This window comes from Oncorhynchus masou, chromosome 18, assembly GCF_036934945.1.
Source record: "Oncorhynchus masou masou isolate Uvic2021 chromosome 18, UVic_Omas_1.1, whole genome shotgun sequence".
NCBI classification, from domain to species: Eukaryota; Metazoa; Chordata; class Actinopteri; order Salmoniformes; family Salmonidae; genus Oncorhynchus; species Oncorhynchus masou.
The window spans coordinates 13,073,114-13,096,278 of NC_088229.1; the positions used below are offsets into that span (position 1 = coordinate 13,073,114).

The 23,165-nt window shown below is 42.8% G+C and overlaps 1 protein-coding gene across 1 annotated transcript; it reads right to left on the reverse strand.

Moving 5' to 3' along the window:
* Window positions 1–15,785: 15,785 nt before the first annotated feature.
* Window positions 15,786–22,244, reverse strand: LOC135503996 (translocon-associated protein subunit delta-like). The gene is made up of 6 exons (XM_064922226.1): window positions 22,063–22,244; window positions 21,756–21,874; window positions 21,578–21,652; window positions 21,286–21,375; window positions 16,877–16,942; window positions 15,786–16,723 (listed from the first exon to the last, which is right to left on the reverse strand). The coding sequence occupies exons 1-6, from the start codon at window positions 22,106–22,108 to the stop codon at window positions 16,619–16,621; spliced, it is 501 nt and encodes a 166-aa protein (XP_064778298.1). The 5' UTR covers window positions 22,109–22,244; the 3' UTR covers window positions 15,786–16,618.
* Window positions 22,245–23,165: the final 921 nt, after the last annotated feature.

Genomic DNA, 23,165 nt, shown 5'->3' on the forward strand with positions numbered 1-23,165 from the left:
ATCTATGGTCATTGTCATGGCAAGGCAGAGCAAACAGATCTGAGACCAGGCTAGATCCAAGTCACTCACAGCCAAACAAAGTGCCTGTATTGTTGTAGCAGCAATGTAAGATATAGTAGAGAGAGAGGCCTCCCTAGCCAGGTCCTAGATCTGTTTGGGCTGTCTTGCCAACTGACCTTAGGAGTTGGCACAAGACAATACAAACAGATCTGTGACCAGGCTAGGGCCCCCTCCTAGGACAATATGATACAGTATTTTCTGAAATAGAGGGGCCTCCCTCCTAGGACAATATAATACTGTATTTACTTTAGTTATAGGGCCTCCCTCCTAGGACAATATAATACTGTATTACTATAGTAGATGTGTCTCCCTCCTAAGACAATATAATACAGTATTTACTGTAGTAGAAGGGTCTCTCTCCCAGGACAATATAATACTGTATTTACTGTAGTAGAGAGGGTTGCCTCCTAGGAAAATATAGTATTTGACTGACTGTTGTAGAGGGGACTCCCTCTCAGGAAAATACAATACTGTATTTACTGTAGTAGAGGGGCCTGCCTCCTAGAACAATACAATACTGTATTTACTGTAGTAGAGGGGCCTGCCTCCTAGAACAATACAATACTGTATTTACTGTAGTAGAGGGGCCTCCCTCTCTTTTAGGATGAATCTAACCAGGTTATTATTAGACAGACAGACAAACCACAAAGGACAGGGATCAGTTTCATATTACAGTCAGACTTTGAGTCATGCTATATGTTCCAGATATCTCATATTTATTCTATGTCTAAACAAACGAGAAATGTAAATATGTCAGTTCACATTGTTACTACCTTCTGTTGACGTATGTACAGATGTCTGTTTTTGTTATATTTTCCATTTCTTTACTTTGAAATGATTATATACTACATTGATCCTTCATGCATGACATATTTGTGACGACAATAATCTGTTACAAGTGTTTTGTAAGATCATTATTACTATGAGCTACATACACTGAGTATACCAAACATCGCGAACACCATACTGACGTTGAATTGCACCCGCCGCCCCCTTCAATTCGCCAGAGAAAGGACTCTACAAGGTGTCGAAAGTTCATTGCAGTTCTTGACTCAAACCAGGTGCACCTGGCACCTTCTACCATACACCATTCAAAGGCACTTAAATATTTAGTCTTGCCCGTTCACCCTCTGAATAACACACATACATAACCTATGTCTCAATTGTCTTAAAAAATCTTTCTATAACCTGACTCCTCCCCTTCATCTACACTGATTGAAGTGGATTTAACAGGTGACATCAATAAGGTATCATAGCTTTCACCTGGATTCAACTGGTCAGGCTACGTCATGGAAAGACCAGGTGTTCCTAATGTTTTGTACACTCAGTGTACGTACATGTTGTATCTTTATCTGTGTTTAAAATTAAATCCATATATCAATGTGTCTACCAAACTTTGACCAGTGTGGTTTGTGAACTGAACATATGTGGCCAGATGGTGCAGTATAAGTATAGGAGGTCAATTACAGTAGACTGATGGTCATAGTGACTCAACACTTCTCTATGATTTGTGTTCAATATTATGTCCTTGATACACTGCCGAGCCGAGCCAAGTCAAGCAGAACCGTGGTTTTCACATTCCTGAGCCAAGCCAAGCAGTACTGTCGTTTTTACACTACTGAGCCAAGCAGAACTGTTGTTTTCACACTACTGAGCCAAGCAGAACTGTCATTTTCACACTACTGAGCCAAGCCAAGCCAATCAGAACCGTAGTATTCACACTACTGAGCCAAGCCAAGCAGAACCGTAGTATTCACACTACTGAGCCAAGCCAAGCAGAACCGTAGTATTCACACTACTGAGCCAAGCCAAGCAGAACCGTAGTATTCACACTACTGAGCCAAGCCAAGCCAAGCAGAACCGTAGTATTCACACTACTGAGCAAAGCCAAGCAGAACTGTAGTTTTCACACTACTGAGCCAAGCCAAGCAGAACCGTAGTTTCACACTACTGACACAAGCAGAACTGTAGTTTTCACACTACTGAGCCAAGCCAAGCAGAACCGTAGTTTTCACACTACTGAGCCAAGCCAAGCAGAACCGTAGTTTTCACACTACTGAGCCAAGCCAAGCAGAACCGTAGTTTTCACACTACTGAGCCAAGCCAAGCAGAACCGTAGTTTTCACACTACTGAGCCAAGCCAAGCAGAACCGTAGTTTTCACACTACTGAGCCAAGCCAAGCAGAACCGTAGTTTTCACACTACTGAGCCAAGCCAAGCCAAGCAGAACCGTAGTTTTCACACTACTGAGCCAAGCCAAGCAGAACCGTAGTATTCACACTACTGAGCCAAGCCAAGCCAAGCAGAACTGTAGTTTTCCAGTCTGGTTACTCATGATCCACCATAGTTGCGGTAACCTTGAAGGAATGATGTGATAAGGAAATATCCACGCCAGTGTCAAAAAACTTCTGTGGGTTCTCTTCTGGAACAGAGATGATCTTTATCTGTCCAGGACACTCTCTAGCCTGGCTTTCATATATTTTCAATCCGCCATAGGTAAACTCACCAGGAATAACATGGTCACACAGCTATGTTCCCTAGGAATAACATGGTCACACAGTTGTTCCCTAGGAACAGCAGCTATGTTCCCTAGGAATAACATGGTCACACAGCTAAGTTCTCTAGGAATAACATGGTCACACAGTTGTTCCCTAGGAACAGCAGCTATGTTCCCTAGGAATAACATGGTCACACAGCTACGTTCTCTAGGAATAACATGGTCACACAACTACATTCTATAGGAATCACATGATCACACAACTACATTCTATAGGAATAACATGGTCACACAGCTACGTTCTCTAGGAATAACATGGTCACACAGCTACGTTCTCTGGGAATAACATGTTCACACAGCTACGTTCTCTAGGAATAACATGGTAACACAGCTACGTTCTCTAGGAATAACATGTTCACACAGCTACGTTCTCTAGGAATAACATGGTCACACAGCTACACAGCCGGCTAAGCGTGTCCATCTGTGGCACAACCACAACTAAAGACTCGAGAAACAAGAGGATGGGAAGAAAAACAGAAACAAGATTTCCTCAAGAAATACAACATCATTCCTAGAAACATTTCCCTATTGTCTATTAACATGTCTTGGCAGGGGCAGTCTTGCCAACATGAAACACCAATGTCTGTTATAATCTTGAATGCTGTCAGAGGACCTTTATAGATGGCAGTCAGACCAGGACTAGTGGTCATTTGTAATATGCCAGGTGCTCGGTCCAGAGCTCCGGCTGAGCCCAGAGGAATGTTTTATTACTTTAAGCATCTGCTTTGGTCTGCCTGGAGTGCCAGATCCACAAGGATTGCAGTTATTGGACTATTCTATTGTCCCGTTAAGCCAGGCAAGCTCAATCAAGCGCAGATAAAGGCATTTTAAATGATTTAAAATAGTATTTGAACGCAGGATTTTGTTCATATAGAGGACTCATGCTGATTGCATCTGGTTCGGCTCATTCTGTCTGATGTCTCCAGTCAAGGTCACTTCTTCATTACAGAGACGGCTCTGCAGGGTCGGCTGCCTGGATCGGTGCGTGTGTGTGACAGGGTATGACAGAGGGTGTGTGTGTGTGTGTGTGTGTGTGTGTGAGTGAGTGAGTGAGTGAATGAGAGAGAGAGAGTATTAGAGAAATGAACAACCTGCTGTGTGACTGTATGAATGGCCTGCCCGCTGACATACAAGGTTGATGTAACAGAACATGATGTAACAGAATAGGAAAAGCAAACAATCTGGTCAAACCATCACGTTATTCAAATACAAAGCTTTTCTTTCTTTCTCTCTTTCATTCCCTTGATGACTTTTTATTTAGCGAGGCGTATCTAGAGACTAGTTGGTCAGAACAGCTGCAAATATTATTTTGGGAGTTTGTTTCTTACGAGGACAGGCAATTGCGGTGCCAATACTTACGACTAAAGTTGAACTGCAACTGTTTGCAACCTCATCAGTCATACTCTTAATATAGTCACACATTGTTTTGTTAAGCTGGATATCGAAATCCCCCAAATTGCTCTGTGAATACTTTTGACAGGAGTTTGTTTTTGTATTATTTGTATTATCGCTTGAGGTTATTTTGTTTAGCGGCCAATATAATCAGGGTGAAAGTTTATTGCTTAACACCCACCTGTTGTTGCCATGGTTATGGAGTGTTTTTAAAAAAGGTTTTCTTTCTAGGCCTGTGTTTTTCCATGCCTGTTGAAGGACCTGGGATTTGTCCAACCTGGTAAAAACAGACATGTGGTCCAGAGAGAAACAAGTGATATCTTTTTATGAGCGCTCTTTTCTTTCTTTTGTAGTTCTTTTCCAGGTTTTATGGGAAACGTAGGTCTAAGAAAAATACCTGCTCTTGCGCACTTTACAATTGCATTTCACAGACACTGAAATATAGTATGTTAGCATGTCTGAGTCTTTTGAAATGTGTTTAAAAACATAATTGCTGTGTCATGGTGCTGTGACCAGTGGGTGTGAAAGACAGAGAAACTCTCAGATGATTTACTCGGAGCCCACTGGGCATAACCTGGTAGAATCAACATTGTTTCCACATAATTTCAACCCCAAACATCGATGTGATGTCATTGAATCAACATGGAAAACTGATTGCATTTGCATAAAGTCATCAACGTAAGGGCATTTCGTCTTTTTTTCCCTAAACTTTGAACCTAAATCTAATGACATGGTGAAATGTTTGATAGATTTCAAGTTGAATTCACCAAATCTGAACTCAACCAAATGTAAATCAAAATGTTGAATTGACGTCTGTTCCCAGTGGCTATTCCCTTTGAAGTGCACTACTTTTGATCAGAGTCCTATTATAGGGAATAGGGTGCCATATGGGACAGGCCCATAGGCCTACTGTCAGAGACATACTGTAAAACAATTCCCATAGATCAATGGTGAGCGTTACAGCATATGAACCATCCATTGTTCTCAGTAACATACCAGTGTGTGCTGTTCAGCCACAGGTGGTACTCTACTGTATCAAACAAAATATATAACATAATAACTCTTCTTTACTGTTAATGGCTTATTCAACTGTTATGTTTAGCTCTTCAGCAATGAAACCCTCCTCCAAACTGAAGGGCCTCAACAAAGGCATCTGTCTGTCTATCTGTCTGTGTCTTTGTCTGTCTGTCTGTCTGTCTGCCTGCCTGTCTGTCTGCCTGCCTGTCTGTCTGTCTGTCTGTCTGTCTGTCTGTCTGTCTGTCTGTGTCTGTCTGTCTGTGTCTTTGTCTGTCTGTCTGTCTGTCTGTGTCTTTGTCTGTCTGTCTGTCTGTCTGTTTGTCTGTCTGTCTGTCTGTCTGACTGTCTTTCTGTCTGTGTCTCTGTCTGTCTGTCTGTCTGTCTCTCTGTCTGTCTGTCTGTGTCTCTGTCTGTCTGTCTGTCTGTGTCTCTGTCTGTTTCTGTATTCTTCTCTCTCTCTGTCTGTCTGTCTGTCTGTCTGTCTCTGTATTTTTCTGTCTGTCTGTGGTAGAAAACAGCCGGTCGGGACCAGTAGCTACTACTTCATTTGAAATGAATTTACGTGACGCCAGTTTCCACTCCTATGGTGTCTGCGGCCCAGAGCCCCAGCCTGTGTGTGTGTGTGTGTGTGTGTGTGTGTGTGTGTGTGTGTGTGTGTGTGTGTGTGTGTGTGTGTGTGTGTGTGTGTGTGTGTGTGTGTGTGTGTGTGTGTGTGTGTGTGTGTGTGTGTGTGCGTGTGTGCGGTGGCCTCCGGAGCAGAGCCTGTTCTACACCTCCTGACAGAGAACAGACACAATGCTACACTAGAGTACACTACAACCCAATTACCCCATGCTCTAATTCAGGGTTTCCCAAACTCCTCCATGGTTGGAGTGCCCTTCTCCCAATCCTAACCCCACACTCTAAATCCTAATCCCACACTCTAAATCCTAACCCCACACTCCAAAACCTAACCCCACACTCTAAATCCTAACCCCACACTCTAAATCCTAACCCCACACTCTAAATCCTAACCCCACACTCTAAATCCTAACCCCACACTCCCAATCCTAACCCCACACTCCCAATCCTAACCCCACACTCTAAATCCTAACCACCAACTCTAAATCCTAACCCCACACTCCCAATCCTAACCCCACACACCAAATCCTAACCCCACACTCTAAATCCTAACTCCACACTCTAAATCCTACATACGGAGCCAGAGATAGGCTAGCAGACAGACTCTCTGGCTGACTTTCTTTTCAACAACTATCAGTGAACTGAAGAAATGTTGATAAAAGTAATGGGCTGTTGTATGTTTCATTGATCATGAGGAATGTGTAATCATTCACAGGACACAGCCCACCACATTAACTAATACTGTTACCCCACCCTCAAACAACTGAAACAGATGGGATTTCTCTTTTCAACAATGATGATGTTATCCAGTCAATTGCTGCTGGATGTTCCCCTCTTCTGTTTAATCTCGTATTCGTGTGAAGAATTTGTAACCTCTAGGTAGGCAGAACAATTACAACTAATGTATTTATTTACATCTAGTCTCATGAAAGTACTGTGTTGATATATTGTACAACTAATAAAGAAACAAAGAAAACTATTCCTGTACTTAAACATTTAAACCTTTCCCAGTGGACAAAATGGGTTGCAATGACACTATTTCAACCAGTAATGATGTCCTTTTGACCATATTTCAACCAGTAATGACATCTGTTCAACCAACTGTTCACTCTGGGTTGCTGACGTGTGCACTACTATTCCCTATTTTCCAAATGTCTCTGGTCAAAAGTAGTGCACGAAATAAGGAATATTGTGCCATTTGGGACCATGACTAGGTTCACGGCTGAAGACAAATATAGGTGGTTTAATTCAAGAGGGCCTAGCAACACAGAGAGGGCATTTAGATAGGTGGTGTTAATCCAAGAGGACCTAGCAACGCAGGGAGGGCATTTAGATAGGTGGTGTTAATCCAAGAGGGCCTAGCAACGCAGGGAGGGCATTTAGATAGATGGTGTTAATCCAAGAGGGAGGGCATTTAGATAGGTGGTTTAATCCAAGAGGGCCTAGCAACGCAGGGAGGGCATTTAGATAGATGGTGTTAATCCAAGAGGGCCTAACAACACAGCGGATGGCATTTAGATAGGTGGTTTAATCCAAGAGGGCCTAGCAACGCAGGCAGGGCATTTAGATAGGTGGTGTTAATCCAAGAGGGCCTAGCAACGCAGGGAGGGCATTTAGGTAGGTGGTTTAATCCAAGAGGGCCTAGCAACGCAGGGAGGGCATTTAGATAGGTGGTGATAATCCAAGAAGGCCTAGCAACACAGGGAGGGCATTTAGATAGGTGGAGTTAATCCAAGAGGGCCTAGCAACACAGGGAGGGCCGTTAGACAGAGAGCAGGGAGAAAGAAAGGAAGGGTTAGCCATATCAATACGTACTGTATGTGTCAGTCCCAGGTTTGGTCTCAGTTTATTTGTTCATTCCATTTACAGAACATCTCTTGATCCACTTGTTCCTTTGTTTCCCTTCCCAGTCATACCATAGCACAGGAACAGGCTTGGTGATTGGGAGTGTCTTCTATGCATGCTCTCTCTCACAGCTAACGTGTACTTTGTACATTGTTTAGTTAATACAGTGTATATCGTGTTACCTGAACTAAAGTACGTTATTCTCTTATCACTGATCTTCACAAAAAATATTCCATAATGTCAAAGTGAAAAGAAAATTCTACAAATGAAATAACTAAAATACACAGTTTAGAAAACATTAGGAACACCTTCCTAATATTGAGTTTCATTCTACGAGGTGTTGAAAGCGTTCCAAAGGGATGCTGGGCCATGTTGACTCCAATGCTCCCCACAGTTGTGTCAAGTTGGCTGGATGTCCTTTGGGTGGTGGACCATTCTTAATACATACGGGAAACTGTTGGGCGTGAAAAACCCAGCAGCGTTGCAGTTCTTGACACAAACCGGTGGCACCTAGTACCATACCCCGTTCAAAGGCACAAAAATATTTGACCTTGCCCATTCAATAACAAGCAGATATTGCACAATGCAGGTGTGCAAAACTCTTATGAGACTGACCCAAGAAGACTCAAAGCTGCAATCGCTGCAAAAGGAGTTGCTAACATGTATTGACTCATGGGGGTAAAAACTTATCTAAACAGAGTGTACTAGTGTTTATTTTTCAATAATCATAATTTTTGGGGCATTTTACTCCTACATAGTATTTTGTATAGATTGTTGACAATTACAATTAAATCAATTTTAATCTCACTTTGTAACAAAATAAAATGTGAAGAAATCCAATTGGGGTGTGGACTTTTCTTTAGGCACTGTATGTATATATATATATATACAGTGCCTTGCGAAAGTATTCGGCCCCCTTGAACTTTGCGACCTTTTGCCACATTTCAGGCTTCAAACATAAATATATAAAACTGTATTTCTTTGTGAAGAATCAACAACAAGTGGAACACAATCATTAAGTGGAATATTTCAAACCTTTTTCACCTTTTTAACAAATCAAAAACGGAAAAATTGGGCGTGCAAAATTATTCAGCCCCCTTAAGTTAATGCAGCAAGCGCTCTCCAGACCTTTCAGTGCGATTACAGAATGATCCAATACTTTGACCTAAATGGCACTGATGATAAATACTATATGCGTATACTGTAATACTCACTGTCACACTGTCTAGTTCCCAGCAGAGCAATCATGAAAACAAGAAAACCAGGCAGGTCCGAGATACCTTTAAATCCATTGATAAGCCTTTAAAGACCAGGACACTGATACGATAATATTGAAATGGAAGAGTATCAGACACTGCAAATCTGCCACACCTGGGAGACATCCAAACACTGGAAGAAGGTGCTCTGTCAGATGAAACCAAAATTGAACTTTTGGCAACACTGCAAAACGTCCAGACACTATGTTTGGTGTAAAAGAACACAGCTCATCACCCTGAACTCACCATCCCCACTGTCAAACATGGTGGTGGCAGACACTGGTTTACTTTTCTTCAGCAGGGACCAGCCATGTTAAAACTGATGGGAAGATGGATCCAGACACAGGACCATTCTGGAAGATGGAAGACACTGCTGGAGTCTGCAAAAGACCAGAGACTGGGACTGGAGATTTGTCTTCCAACAAGACAATGATCCAAAACATATAGCAAAATCTACAATGGAATGGTTCAAAAATAAACATATCCAGGTGTTAGAATGGCCAAGTCAAAGTCCAGACCTGAATCCAATCGAGAATCTGTGGAAAGAACTGAAAACTGCTGTTCACAAATGCTCTCCATCCAACACTGCTCGAGCTGTTTTGCAAGGAGGAATGGGAAAAAATTCCAGACACGATGTGCAAAACTGATAGAGACATCCAGACACTGCTACAGCTGTAATCGCAGCAAAAGGTGGCTACAAAGTATTAACTTAAGGGGGCTGAATAATTTTGACCAATTTTTCAGTTTTTGATTTGTTAAAAAAGTTTGTCCAGATAAATGTCTCCACTTCATGATTGTGTCCCACTTGTTGTTGATTCTTCACCAAAAAATACAGTTTTATATCTTTATGTTTGAAGCCTGAAATGTGGCAAAAGAGTCCAAACAATGTTACTGTATATAGTCCAGACACTACTACCGTATAGAGTCCAGACACTGCTACATGTAGAGTCCAGACACAAACTGTATGTCCAAAACTGCTACTGTATAGACCAGACACTGCTACTGTATAGAGTCCAAACACAGTGGTCATGTATAAGTAAAACAGACACTGCTACTGTTTAGTCAAAAGCTGGTCCAGACACTGCTACTGTATAGAGTCCAGACATTGCTACTGTATAGAGTCCAGACACGGCTACTGTAGAGTCCAGACACTGTCACACTGTCTAGTCCAGACACTGCTACTAAAATAGAGTCCAGACACTGCTACTGTATAGAGTCCAGACACGGCTACTGTATAGAGTCCAGACACTGCTACTGTATAGAGTCCAGACACTGCTACTGTATAGAGTCCAGACACTGCTACTGTATAGAGTCCAGACACTGCTACTGTAGAGTCCAGACACTGCTACTGTATAGAGTCCAGACACTGCTACTGTGTAGAGTCCAGACACTGCTACTGTAGAGTCCCGACACTGCTACTGTATAGAGTCCAGACACTGCTACTGTAGAGTCCAGATACTACTACTGTATAGAGGCCAGACACTGCTACTGTATAGAGTCCAGGCACTGCTACTGTATAGAGTCCAGACACAACTACTGTATAGAGTCCAGACACTGCTACTGTATAGAGTCCAGACACTGCTACTGTATAGAGGCCAGATGTTGCCATAGAGGACAAGGCAGTGTTACAGTATAGAGCCAAGACACTGCTACTGTAGAGTCCAGACACTGCTACTGTATAGAGTCCAGACACTGCTACTGTAGAGTCCAGACACTGCTACTGTATAGAGGCCAGACACTGCTACTGTATAGAGTCCAGACACTACTCTTATAGAGTCCAGACACGGCTACTGTATAGAGTCCAGACACTGCTACTGTATAGAGTCCAGACACTGCTTCTGTATAGAGTCCAGACACTGCTACTGTATAGAGTCCAGACACTGCTACTGTATAGAGGCCAGACACTGCTACTGTATAGAGTCCAGACACGACTACTGTAGTGTCTAGACACTGCTACTGTATAGAGGGCTGATGTTGCCATAGATGCCAGACAGTGCTACAGTATAGAGCCAAGACACTGCTACTTTATAGAGACCAGACACTGCTACTGTAGAGTCCAGACACTGCTACTGTATAGAGGCCAGACACTGCTACTGTATAGAGGCCAGACACTGCTCTTATAGAGTCCAGACACTGCTACTGTAGAGGCCAGACACTGCTACTGTATAGAGTCCAGACATGACTACTGTAGTGTCCAACACTGCTACTGTATAGAGGGCTGATGTTGCCATAGATGCCAGACAGTGCTACAGTATAGAGCCAAGACACTGCTACTGTAGAGTCCAGACACTGCTACTGTATAGAGTCCAGACACTGCTACTGTATAGACACTGTCATGGAGTAGAGTCCAGAGGCATATGAAATATTCCCAATGTGTCATGTATTAAGGAAAAGACTGAATGGAATAACATAGAACACACAAAAATGTAATGATACAACTTAGGGTGAAATGTTTGTTTAGCATTGTATTGCTATTATATAGCTTTAAATGTATTGGTTCCTGTGACAATCTTAGATAACCCGTAGAGGGACCTATATATAGATATAAAGTGATGGTGTTTCAGCTGGAGAGAGTGTGTAGCAACACTGTTTCATTATAATGGTGTGAACAACAGACATGCAGCACACAGCTGCCACACACTGTCCAGTTGAGAGTACTGCTAATTGGTGATGGGAAAAAAAATGTTTAATGAAAACATTTGACACAAACCAGGAGCAGTGATTTGTGTCAAGCACTGCCATGCTGCTGGGTTTTTCACGCTCAACAGTTTCCCGTGTGTATCAAGAATGGTCCACCACCAAAAATTAAAACCAGCCAACTTGACACAACTGTAGGGAGCATTGGAGTCAACATGGCCCATCATCCCTTTGGAACGCTTTCAACACCTTGTAGAATGAAACTCAATATTAGGAAGGTGTTCCTAATGTTTTGTAAACTCAGTGTCTTTTAGTTATTTCATTTGTAGAATTGTTCTTTTCACATTGACATTATGGAATATTTTGTGAAAATCAATAAGAGAATAATATACAGTTGTGGCCAAAAGTTTTGAGAATGACACAAATATTAATTCCCACAAAGTTTGCTGCTTCAGTGTCTTTAGATATTTTGTCAGATGTTACTGTGGAATACTGAAGTATAATTACAAGCATTTCATAAGTGTCAATGGCTTCTATTGACAATTACATGAAGTTGATGCAAAGAGTCAATATTTGCAGTGTTGACTCTTCTTTTTTCAAGACCTCTGCAATCCATCCTGGCATGCTGTCAATTAACTTCTGGGCCACATCCTGACTGATGGTAACCCATACTTGCATAATCAATGCTTGGAGTTTTTCAGAATTTGTGGGGTTTTGTTTGTCTTGAGGATTGACCACAAGTTCTCAATGGGATTAAGGTCTGTGGAGTTTCCTGGCCATGGACCCAAAACATCAATGTTTTGTTCCCCGAGCCACTTAGTTATCACTTTTGCCTTATGGCAAGGTGCCCCATCATGCTGGAAAAGGCATTGTTCGTCACCAAACTGTTCCTGGATGGTTGGGAGAAGTTGCTCTCGGAGGATGTGTTGGTACCATTCTTTATTCATGGCTGTGTTCTTAGGCAAAATTGTGAGTGAGCCCACTCCCTTGGTTGAGAAGCAACCCCACACATGAATGGTCTCAGGATGCTTTACTGTTGGCATGACACAGAACTGATGGTAGCACTCACCTTGTCTTCTCCGGACAAGCTTTTTTCCAGATGCCCCAAACAATCGGAAAGGGGATTCATCCGGGAACATGACTTTACCCCAGACCTCAGCAGTCCAATCCCTGTACCTTTTGCAGAATATCAGTCTGTCCCGGATGTTTTTCCTGGAGAGAAGTGGCTTCTTTGCTGCCCTTCTTGACACCAGGCCATCCTCCAAAAGTCTTCACCTCACTGTGCGTGCAGATGCACTCACACCTGCCTGTTGCCATTCCTGAGAGAGCTCTGTACTGGTGGTGCCCCGATCCCGCAGCCGAATCAACTTTAGGAGACAGTCCTGGCGGTTGCAATTGAACCTCTCTCCTTGAAGTTCTTGATGATCCGATAAATGGTTGATTTAGGTGCAATCTTAGTGGCAGCAATATCCTTGCCTGTGAAGACCTTTTTGTGCAAAGCAATGATGATGGCGCGTGTTTCCTTGCAGGCAATCATGGTTGACAGAGGAAGAACAATGATTCCAAGCACCACCCTCCTTTTGAAGCTTCCAGTCTGTTATTCAAACTCAATCAGCCTGACAGAGTGATCTCCAGCCTTGTCCTCGTCAACACTCACACCTGTGTTAACGAGAGAATCACTGACATGATGTCAGCTGGTCCTTTTGTGGCAGGGCTCAAATGCAGTGGAAATGTTTTAGGGGGATTAAGTTCATTTGCATGGCAAAGATGGACTTTGCAATTCATCTGATCACTCTTCATAACATTCTGGAGTATTTGCAAATTTCCATCATACAAACTGAGGCAGCACAATTCGTGAAAATGTATATTTGTGTCATTCTCAAAACATTTGGCCACGACTGTACTTTAGTTCAGGTATCACAATATACACTGTATTACCTACTACTCTTAAACCTTTGGATGCCATCTACCATAGTGCCCTTCATTTTGTTACAGGTGACATTTTTGATACTGTATCTTGTATCAAAAGGTTCAGTGGACTTTGCTAAAGACCCATAGATGTCTTCATTACTCCCTTTTTGTTTACAAGGCCCTACTTCATAAACCGAACTAGGTACATCTGCTTTTGTGTGTGAGTAAATACATATATTTGTATAATGTGTATATTTATGTACAGGGCGCATTTGGAAAAGAGACCAAGGTCTCGATATGTCTTCCCTGTTAAAATAAAGGTTAAATAAAAAATGATTGACGTCACGGCCCCTCCCTGCTCTTTCTACTGGGTTTTGCTGTGCTTACTTCCTGCAGGAGATTGGTGAGCGGAGTAGGAGAGGTGGGCGGAGCTGGGAGGGTCATCAGTGCCTATGGGGCACACCTGTGAAAGTTCAGCTGTGGCATAAAGCCACTGTTTCCCCATTCTGCAAGAGATTCCTCTCTCCATGCATACCTCTGATTGTTTCTTTGTGGCGTTGGTAGTTGACACCTAATTTACTGACCTTCATGCCTCATCTGATTAGTGGTTACTTTATTTATGGAATAAATTCATTTTGTTATTCCATTACTCAGTGTGTGGTTTCCCATTGTTTGTTACAATATTGAGCCAGGTTGTAACACTTGTTAAATCGACTTCAATCAGTTTAGATGAAGGGGAGGTGACAGGTTAAAACATAATAATTAAGCCTTGAGACATGGATTGTGTGTGTTCCATTCAGAAGGTGAATGGGCAAGACAAAATATTTAGGTGCTTTTGAACAGGGTATGGTAGTAGGTGCCAAGCGCACCTGTTTGTGTCATGGACTGCAACACTGCAGTTTCCATGTATTAAGAATGGTCCACCACCCATAGGATATCCAGCCCACTTGACACAACTGTGGGAAGCATTGGAGTCAACATGTGCCAACATCCCTGTGGAACACTTTTGACATCTCGTAGAGTCCATGCCAACAAATTGAGGCTGTTCTGAGGGCAAAAGGACAGGGGGTAGCAACTCAATATTAAGAAGGTGTTCATAATGTTTGGTATACTCAGTATATTTGACAAGAGAGCGAGAGATTGGAGCAGCCATTTAAAAACAGGCTCCTTCCTCCTGTCTTGAAATGTAGAGTATTCTCTCTCCTCTCCATCAAGGCATACCACGGTGTGACAGTAATCCCTACCCCCTGAGCCTTTCTCCACAAGATGAACATAACCACTGGTTCAATTAAGAGGTTGGTGCACTACATGGCACCCTATTCCCTACATAGTGCACTACTTCTGACCAGGACCCCTAGGGCTCTGGTCAAAAGTAGTTCACCATATACATGTCCACTTGGGGGACAATCAGGGTTTCGATAGAGGCCTAAGTCTCTTTAAAGTCATGCATGACACTGTTCACAGCAGTAGGCATCATGTGATGCAGGGATTTACAGATATGTTTACCACATAATACCACACAATTGTGAAAGGAGAGAGAAAAGAAAATAGCTAATACGGTTGCTAATAAAGATATATACATTAGGGAAAAACTGGTTTTAAGCTGGTGCTTTTTTCAGAATTTATCTCCACAGTTCACATAGAAAGGATGTTGTGAGTACATTGGAAAGATAATGGTGAGTCAAGAGCAGGCTGATATTTATTAGGATGAATCTGGTCCTGGAGGCAGAGCTGAGCGGTTTGCATTTTATCTGTGGCCAATGACCTTGAGCCTTATTGGAAGGGCACTTGTAATATAACTCTATGGCAGGACCCAAAGGGCTGACATTTGGATGTCAACCCTTAATGACAAACTTGGCGATGACGTCGTGTCCCTATGAGTGACAGAACACTGAGCCAATCACAGCGCAATGCTCCTATTTTTTTGCCGACTCGCCCCACCAGAAAACAAAAAAGACCATGTTTGTATGCGGCTTTATTAACGGCGGCTTTATTAACTATTAATAAATAAATATATATTTTTACATCGTTTGCAAACTGACATGAGACACATTAAATCCAAAATAACAGGCAAGCCCCTAAATATTGTTGCTAAAAATGTGGGACTCAAAATAGGTGGCTCTGCCCCACTTGCACTAAATGACAGGTCTCAACTGAAAACCTATACAGTATAACAGGCATCCAATTTCACAAATCCACCCTCCTACCCCTTGACTGTTAAGACAATGTTGGCATTTTGAAGCTCACTACCTAATTTTACATATTTTGTAATGTCTCATTCCAAGTGACAAACATTCCAGCGAAATTAGAGGGGGGGGGGATCCTGTATACCCAGTCTATAATCCAGCCATGGTAATGAATGTATGAAGCAGATGTCACATCACAGACTGTAGCATGATGTACTGCAGCACCCATAATGCAAGACAGTATTGCATTATGGGTGCTGCAGAACATGCCTCTCACACACACACACTGGGAGTAAGACACACTAGGATAAAAATCGAACCATTTATTTATTAATTTGACCACCGAGCAACAAATAATCACCAATCCGGAAATATTTGGCCTCAGCAGCCAGCCAGTGCAACAACAGTTACATTTAGATCAGTCAGCCACTACAAAGTTCACATGGGCTTTAGAGTCTTGCACACCAGGGTTGGTATTCAGTGTCTCATCGTATAATTACTGATCTAGGATCAGCTTTGCCTTTCAGATCATAAGACCGAGGGGACTGAATGCTAGATCAGCACTTCTACTCAGACCCTTGTACAGAACCAGATTTTTTAGAGTGTTTAATATCAGTACAGATATCACACAATACATAAGTCCTTTACAAGAAAGACCATGAACTGATAGAGATATACTTGTCTTTCAGGGGTTAAGTCCACTGGAAGATAAGCAATAAGCATGAGGCTGTGGAAGGAAGTCAGCATTGGTCAAAAGAAACATTCCTTTCACTTTCAAAACTTGGGTTTGCTTTTGAACAAAAATGACTCTGCACTCAGTGGGGTACATTGGGTTCCATTGAGGTGTACGTCATTTATTTTTGGTTGACAAAACAATGGCTTCTTCTAGGAATTGATCGAAAATAATCAGCCTGCGTTGAAAATATAAAATAATTACAAAACAAATTGTTCTAGTTCCGCATCTCAAAATGGATGGCGGCATATTGTTGTTCTGCCAAAGGTATGCTCAGGTTGGATTGTTAGAAAAATCACCAGCATTCAAAAATCTTTCAGAGAGCCAGTTGTAGAGAACCTTGGGATGTGTAGTCCTTTCTGCCTGGATGGTGCTCTTAGAGAACCTTGGGACGTGTAGTCCTTTATGCCTGGATGGTGCTCTTAGCGCTAAAAGCCAGGTAATACACCAGGATGCCAATGAGAGCAGCCATAACCTCAGTAGGCACCCATGGGCCGTTCCACGCTCCCTAGAATAGACAAGACAAAGCCTCAGTTAGGAAGGAATCTCAGATGAGAATGAAGTACACTAGGAGTTTCAAATTTTCAAATTGTATTGTGCGTAGAAGACACATCCATAAGTGGTGATCGGTATTCATTGGTTATGCTCTTCACAGACTCACCCTGTGATCAACATTAACAGAGAAAAGGGGCTGGATGGATTCTACATCCTCGTTGTTCCTCTGGGCCTGGATAAAACAAACAATACAAAAACAGATAAACATTTGCATATGGCTAAAAGCTACAGTATTTCTTTAATCAAATGGCAGGGGCAAAGACAGACAAGCATGAATGCACCAGGGTTCCCGTTAGGCTGAACACTGTCATTTACAGGCTATTAAAAAAACTATGAAAAACATTGATAAAGTGTTGCCGGCCAAAATGTCCATGTGAGAAGAAAGAAGAAAAAAAAAAATCCACTGTGAAATGCTTGTAATTAATTTATGTAAAACACCAGTGGATATGTTCCAACTTCCAAGGCAAATATAATTCATAGGCTAATTAATCTTCAAGCTGCTTGGAAAATAAGATTGGGTATGTTTGTCTTTACTTACACAACAAAGACTTGAGATCCTAATAAAGGGAGGGGCAAAATTGGCGACAAATGTGTTGATTATCCCCGTTTCCCATGTGCACGCCAACAGGGTATTATTCACATCCCCATAGGTACACTGCCATACACGCCCCCCCCCCAGGTAAGATCAACATACACACACACACACACACACACCCCCCCCCATAGGTAAGATCAACACACACCCCCCCCCCCGCCCATAGGTAAGATCAACATACACACCACCCCCCCATAGGTAAGATCAACATACACACACGTAAGATCCCCCCCATAGGTAAGATCAACATACACCCCCCCCCCATAGGTAAGATCAACATACACACCCCCCATAGGTAAGATCAACATACACACCCCCCCCATAGGTAAGATCAACATACACACCCCCCATAGGTAAGATCAACATACACACCCACCCCCCATAGGTAAGATCAACATACACCCCCCCATAGGTAAGATCAACATACACACCCCCCCCCATAGGTAAGATCAACATACACACCCCCCCATAGGTAAGATCAACATACCTATGGGGGGGGGGGTGTGTAAGATCAACATACACACCCCCCCCATAGGTAAGATCAACATACACCCCCCCCCCCATAGGTAAGATCAACATACACACACCCCCCCCATAGGTAAGATCAACATACACACACCCCCCATAGGTAAGATCAACATACACACCCCCGCCCATAGGTAAGATCAACATACACACCCACCCCCATAGGTAAGATCAACATACACACACCCCCCCATAGGTAAGATCAACATACACACACCCGATCAACATACACACCCCCCCCCATAGGTAAGATCAACATACACCCACCCCCATAGGTAAGATCAACATACACACACCCCCCCCATAGGTAAGATCAACATACACACCCCCCCCATAGGTAAGATCAACATACACCCCCCCCCATAGGTAAGATCAACATACACACCCCCCCCATAGGTAAGATCAACATACACACACCCCCCATAGGTAAGATCAACATACACACCCCCCCATAGGTAAGATCAACATACACACACCCCCCCATAGGTAAGATCAACACACACACCACCCCCATAGGTAAGATCAACATACACACACCCCCCATAGGTAAGATCAACATACACACCCCCACCCCCGCCCATAGGTAAGATCAACATACACCCACCCCCCATAGGTAAGATCAACATACACACCCCCCCATAGGTAAGATCAACATACACACCCCCCGCCCATAGGTAAGATCAACATACACCCACCCCCCATAGGTAAGATCAACATACACCCCCCCCCATAGGTAAGATCAACACACACACACCCCCCATAGGTAAGATCAACATACACCCCCATAGGTAAGATCAACATACACCCCCATAGGTAAGATCAACATACACCCCCCCCCATAGGTAAGATCAACATACACCCCCCCCCCCATAGGTAAGATCAACATACACACCCCCCCCCCCCCATAGGTAAGATCAACATACACACCCACCCCCCCCATAGGTAAGATCAACATACACCCCCCCCCCCATAGGTAAGATCAACATACACACCCCCCCCCCCATAGGTAAGATCAACATACACACACCCCCCCCCATAGGTAAGATCAACATACACCCCCCATAGGTAAGATCAACATACACCCCCCCATAGGTAAGATCAACATACAACATACACCCCCCCCCATAGGTAAGATCAACATACACCCCCCCCATAGGTAAGATCAACATACACGCCCCCCCCCCCCATAGGTAAGATCAACATACACCCCCCCCCATAGGTAAGATCAACATACACCCCCCCATAGGTAAGATCAACATACACCCCCCCATAGGTAAGATCAACATACACCCCCCCCATAGGTAAGATCAACATACACCCCCCCCCATAGGTAAGATCAACATACACACACACACCCCCCATAGGTAAGATCAACATACATCAACACCCGCCCCCATAGGTAAGATCAACATACACACACATACACGCCCCCCCATAGGTAAGATCAACATACACACACGCCACCCCCCATAGGTAAGATCAACATACACCCCCACCCCCATAGGTAAGATCAACATACACCCCCCCCCATAGGTAAGATCAACATACACCCCCCCACCCCCATAGGTAAGATCAACATACACCCCCACCCCCATAGGTAAGATCAACATATGTATTGTATAAGGAATGGATTGATAGAGTAGAGCAATGTGTATCATGCAGAATTGGTGCATTTCAGTTCAGCTTATCCAGTAGCACTTTGAACCAAAACATTTCCAATGATGCCCATCAGAGTTACAATGTTGCAATCACTAGGCAGCCAACTGCCGATAGTAGGAAACAAGAGTTACTATCAATAAACTGTGTATATCACACAAGTCACATTGGTTCACAGGAGCATTGTAAAATAAGCTCGCTCTAAATTAACCTGCCTTACCAAATATTGTTTACAGTGCTTTTGGAAAGTATTCAGACTCCTTGACTTTTTCCACATTGTTACATTACAGCCTTATTCTGAAATTAATTTAAAATAGCAATCTACACACATCTACATGACAAATCAAACAGGTAAAGAAGTTCCTCCAAATATATTATTATAAAACAGGAAAACCTTATGTACATAAGTATTCAGACCCTTTGCTAGAAATTGACTCGAAATTGAGCTCAGGTGCATCATCCTTGAAATGTTTCTACTCCTGGATTGGAGTCCACCTGTGGTAAATTCAATTGATTGGACATGATTTGGAAAGGCACACACCTGTCTATAGGGTCCCACAGTTGACAGTGCATGTCAAAGCAAAAACCAAGCCATGAGGTCGAAGGAATTGTCCGTAGAGCGCCGATACAGGACTGTGTCGAGGCACAGATCTGCGGAAGGGTACAACAAAAATGTCTGCAGCATTGAAAGTCCCCAAGAACACAGTGGCCTCAATCATTCTTAAATGGAAGAAGTTTGAAACCACCAAGACTCTTCCTAGAGCTGTGGCCCAGCCAAACTGAGCAATCAGGAGACAAGGGCATTTGTCAGGGAGGTGACCAAGAACCCAATGGTCACTCTGACAGAGTTCCTCTATGGAGATGGGAAGGACAACCACCTCTGCAGCACTCAACCAATCAGGCCTTTATGGTAGAGTGGCCAGAAGGAAGCCACTCCATAGTAAAAGGCACGACAGACCCCTCTCAAAACAAGATTCTCTGGTCTGATGAAACCAAGATTGAAGACTTTGGCCTGAATACCAAGCGTCACGTCTGGAGGAAACATGGCACCATCCCTACGGTGAAGCATTGTGATGGCAGCATCATACTGTGGGGATGTTTTTCAGCGGCAGGGACTGGGAGACTAGTCAGGACCGAGGGAAAGATTAACAGAGCAAAGTAGAGAGAGATCCTTGATGAAAACCTGCTCCAGAGCGCTCAGGACCTCAGACTGGGGCAAAGGTTCACCTTCCAAAAGGACAACGACCCTAAGCACACAGCCAAGACAAAGCAGGGGTGGCTTCGGGACACTTGACAGAAGCTGGATCCCTTCTTGCCATGACCCCCCCCTCCAGGTTGTTATATTATACAAATGGATTTTGAAGTTGTGTTTTATTACTGCGTAGGTGTTCTTCTAGGCTAAATGTTTTGTTGTATTTTAATTAATTTATAATTTATAGCAGGGATGAAGACAACAGGTAATGTTTTGCTTTTCAATATAACCTGTCATGTTGGTATATTTTAACTTTACAGGCTAATATCTATTCTGTTAAGATTAATTACAATAATCTAAATGTGATTTTAAACACTGTAGGTGGACAGCACCCAATGTATATGGAAATTTCTCAAACATCTGGTAAATTAAAATCTTTCCGGTCACATTGTACAACGCCAAAAGTTTCCCAACAGAATCCCTGGAATGCACCTTCCTTATGCAGACAGCACTTGTGTGTGAGAGAGCGAGACACTATAGGGCCTACCTTGCGTAGAGAGCTGTAGGACTCCTCATCAAAGAACTTGACCTGGTATGTACCAGAGCTGGCCTGTTTGTGGGGCATGCTCCAGGACACCTGAGGAACAGAAAACATATGTCATATAGCTAAACACATAAGTTACTCTTCATAAGTGCGTATTGGACAAATAGGGGCGGTTTCCTGGACACCGATTAAGCCTAGTCCTGGCCTATAAAGCATTTAACTGAGATTCTCCATTGAGCATATTTGTTTTAGTCTGGGAAACAGCAGTGTGTGTATGACCAGAGACATGTATTACCTGGTACTTGCCAACATCCTGGCCTCTAGTCACAGGGAACTGTCTTCCATTGACATCAGCATACAGAGCCACACTCTGTTGAAGACAAACATTTATTTATATATATATATATATATATATATATATTCATTCAAAACACACAGATATAAAACTATATGTAGTTTAATAACTACAGTACCTGGGCTCCATTGGCACAGGCCAGGCTGAGCTCCACGATGAATACGGACTCGGAGGAGATGACGGCATCAGAAGTGGTGTAGGCAGAGGGTGTAATCACAGGGTCTGAACAGCTCTCACCTAAACAACAGACAGCAAAAACGTCTTTATTATAGATTTATGGTATAACACATTGCAAAACATGAACACATTACTTGTAAAGATATAGTTAACTCGCTAGCAAATTCTCATCAGTTAGCTACTGATGCTAACTAGCGAGCTAAGAGCTACATTTCCTTGACGTTAAGTAATTCTCTGAAATTACTTACCCGTGCACAGGCATACAAGAGCAAGAAACACGGCTATTCTGGTCATCGTGGTTGATTTATCAAAATGTGTTAACACGACTAAGAACTGTGGAACTAGTTATTTCGAGATATCACCAATTACAGCCACGTCTTCCTTCAAAAACCCTTTCAGACCGGTGCGCTGTAATGACGTGTACTGTATCCGCGGGATGCATTATGGGAACGTGACTCTGTTGACACGTCACCTCTCACTGATAATATATGAAATGTCTTTATTATTGGCCATTAGAATAAACTCCTAAAACAAAACCATACTGCAATCCAAAATCACAATTTAAAACTAGATGTACCAATCCCAGATCGGCTCTTTAAATAAACATTTGAAGGTTATTTAATTCCAGGTAACAGATACTCTGTGTTACTGCATTCCTTGAATTTGCCTGCTCTGATGTCGAGATCGTTCCTTTGTTACAACTTGTATTGCACTGAAATTGATTTATTGCCAACTGCTGCGCAATGTTTTAGGTCCTGACTTTCCCCTGAAAACAAAGTAACACAAGGAGGCTTAGATATACATTTTTATTTGATCAATAAAAATGCTAATTTCATTAATCCAGCCACAGCTATAGTATATGAAACCAAAATAAATCCCATTTCATTTAGCAGGTTAATGTGCTCCGTTTACTCTAAATTTCAACCACTAAGTTAAGAGACAGTGAATACCCAGTGTACAAAACATTAAGAACACCAGCTCTTTCAATGACATAGCCTTCACCTGGTCAGTCTATGATCCCTTACTAATGTCACCTGTTAAATCCACTCCAATCGTTGAATATTAAGGGGATAAGACCGGTTAAAGAAGGATTTGTAAACCTTGAGACAAAGATTGTGTATCTATGCCATTGAGAGTGAATGGGGAAGACAAATTGTAAATGCCGTTGAACACGGTATGGTAGTAGGTGCCAGGCACACTGGTTGAGTGTGTCAAGAACTGTAACGCTGCTGGGTTTGGGTTTTTCATGCTCAACAGTTTCCCCATGTGTATCAAAAGTGGTCCACTACCCAAAGGATGTCCAGCCAACTTGAAATAACTGTGGGAAGCATTAGAATCAACATGGGCCAGC

Coding starts and splice junctions, on each gene's coding strand:
- LOC135503996 (XM_064922226.1), bottom strand. CDS start 22,108: ATGACCAGAATAGCCGTGTTTCTTGCTCTTGTATGCCTGTGCACGG. Junction 21,875..22,062: donor TCTTGTATGCCTGTGCACGG/GTAAGTAATTTC, acceptor TCTGTTGTTTAG/GTGAGAGCTGTTCAGACCCT. Junction 16,943..21,285: donor CCTACAGCTCTCTACGCAAG/GTAGGCCCTATA, acceptor TGTTTTATCCAG/GCCCAGAGGAACAACGAGGA.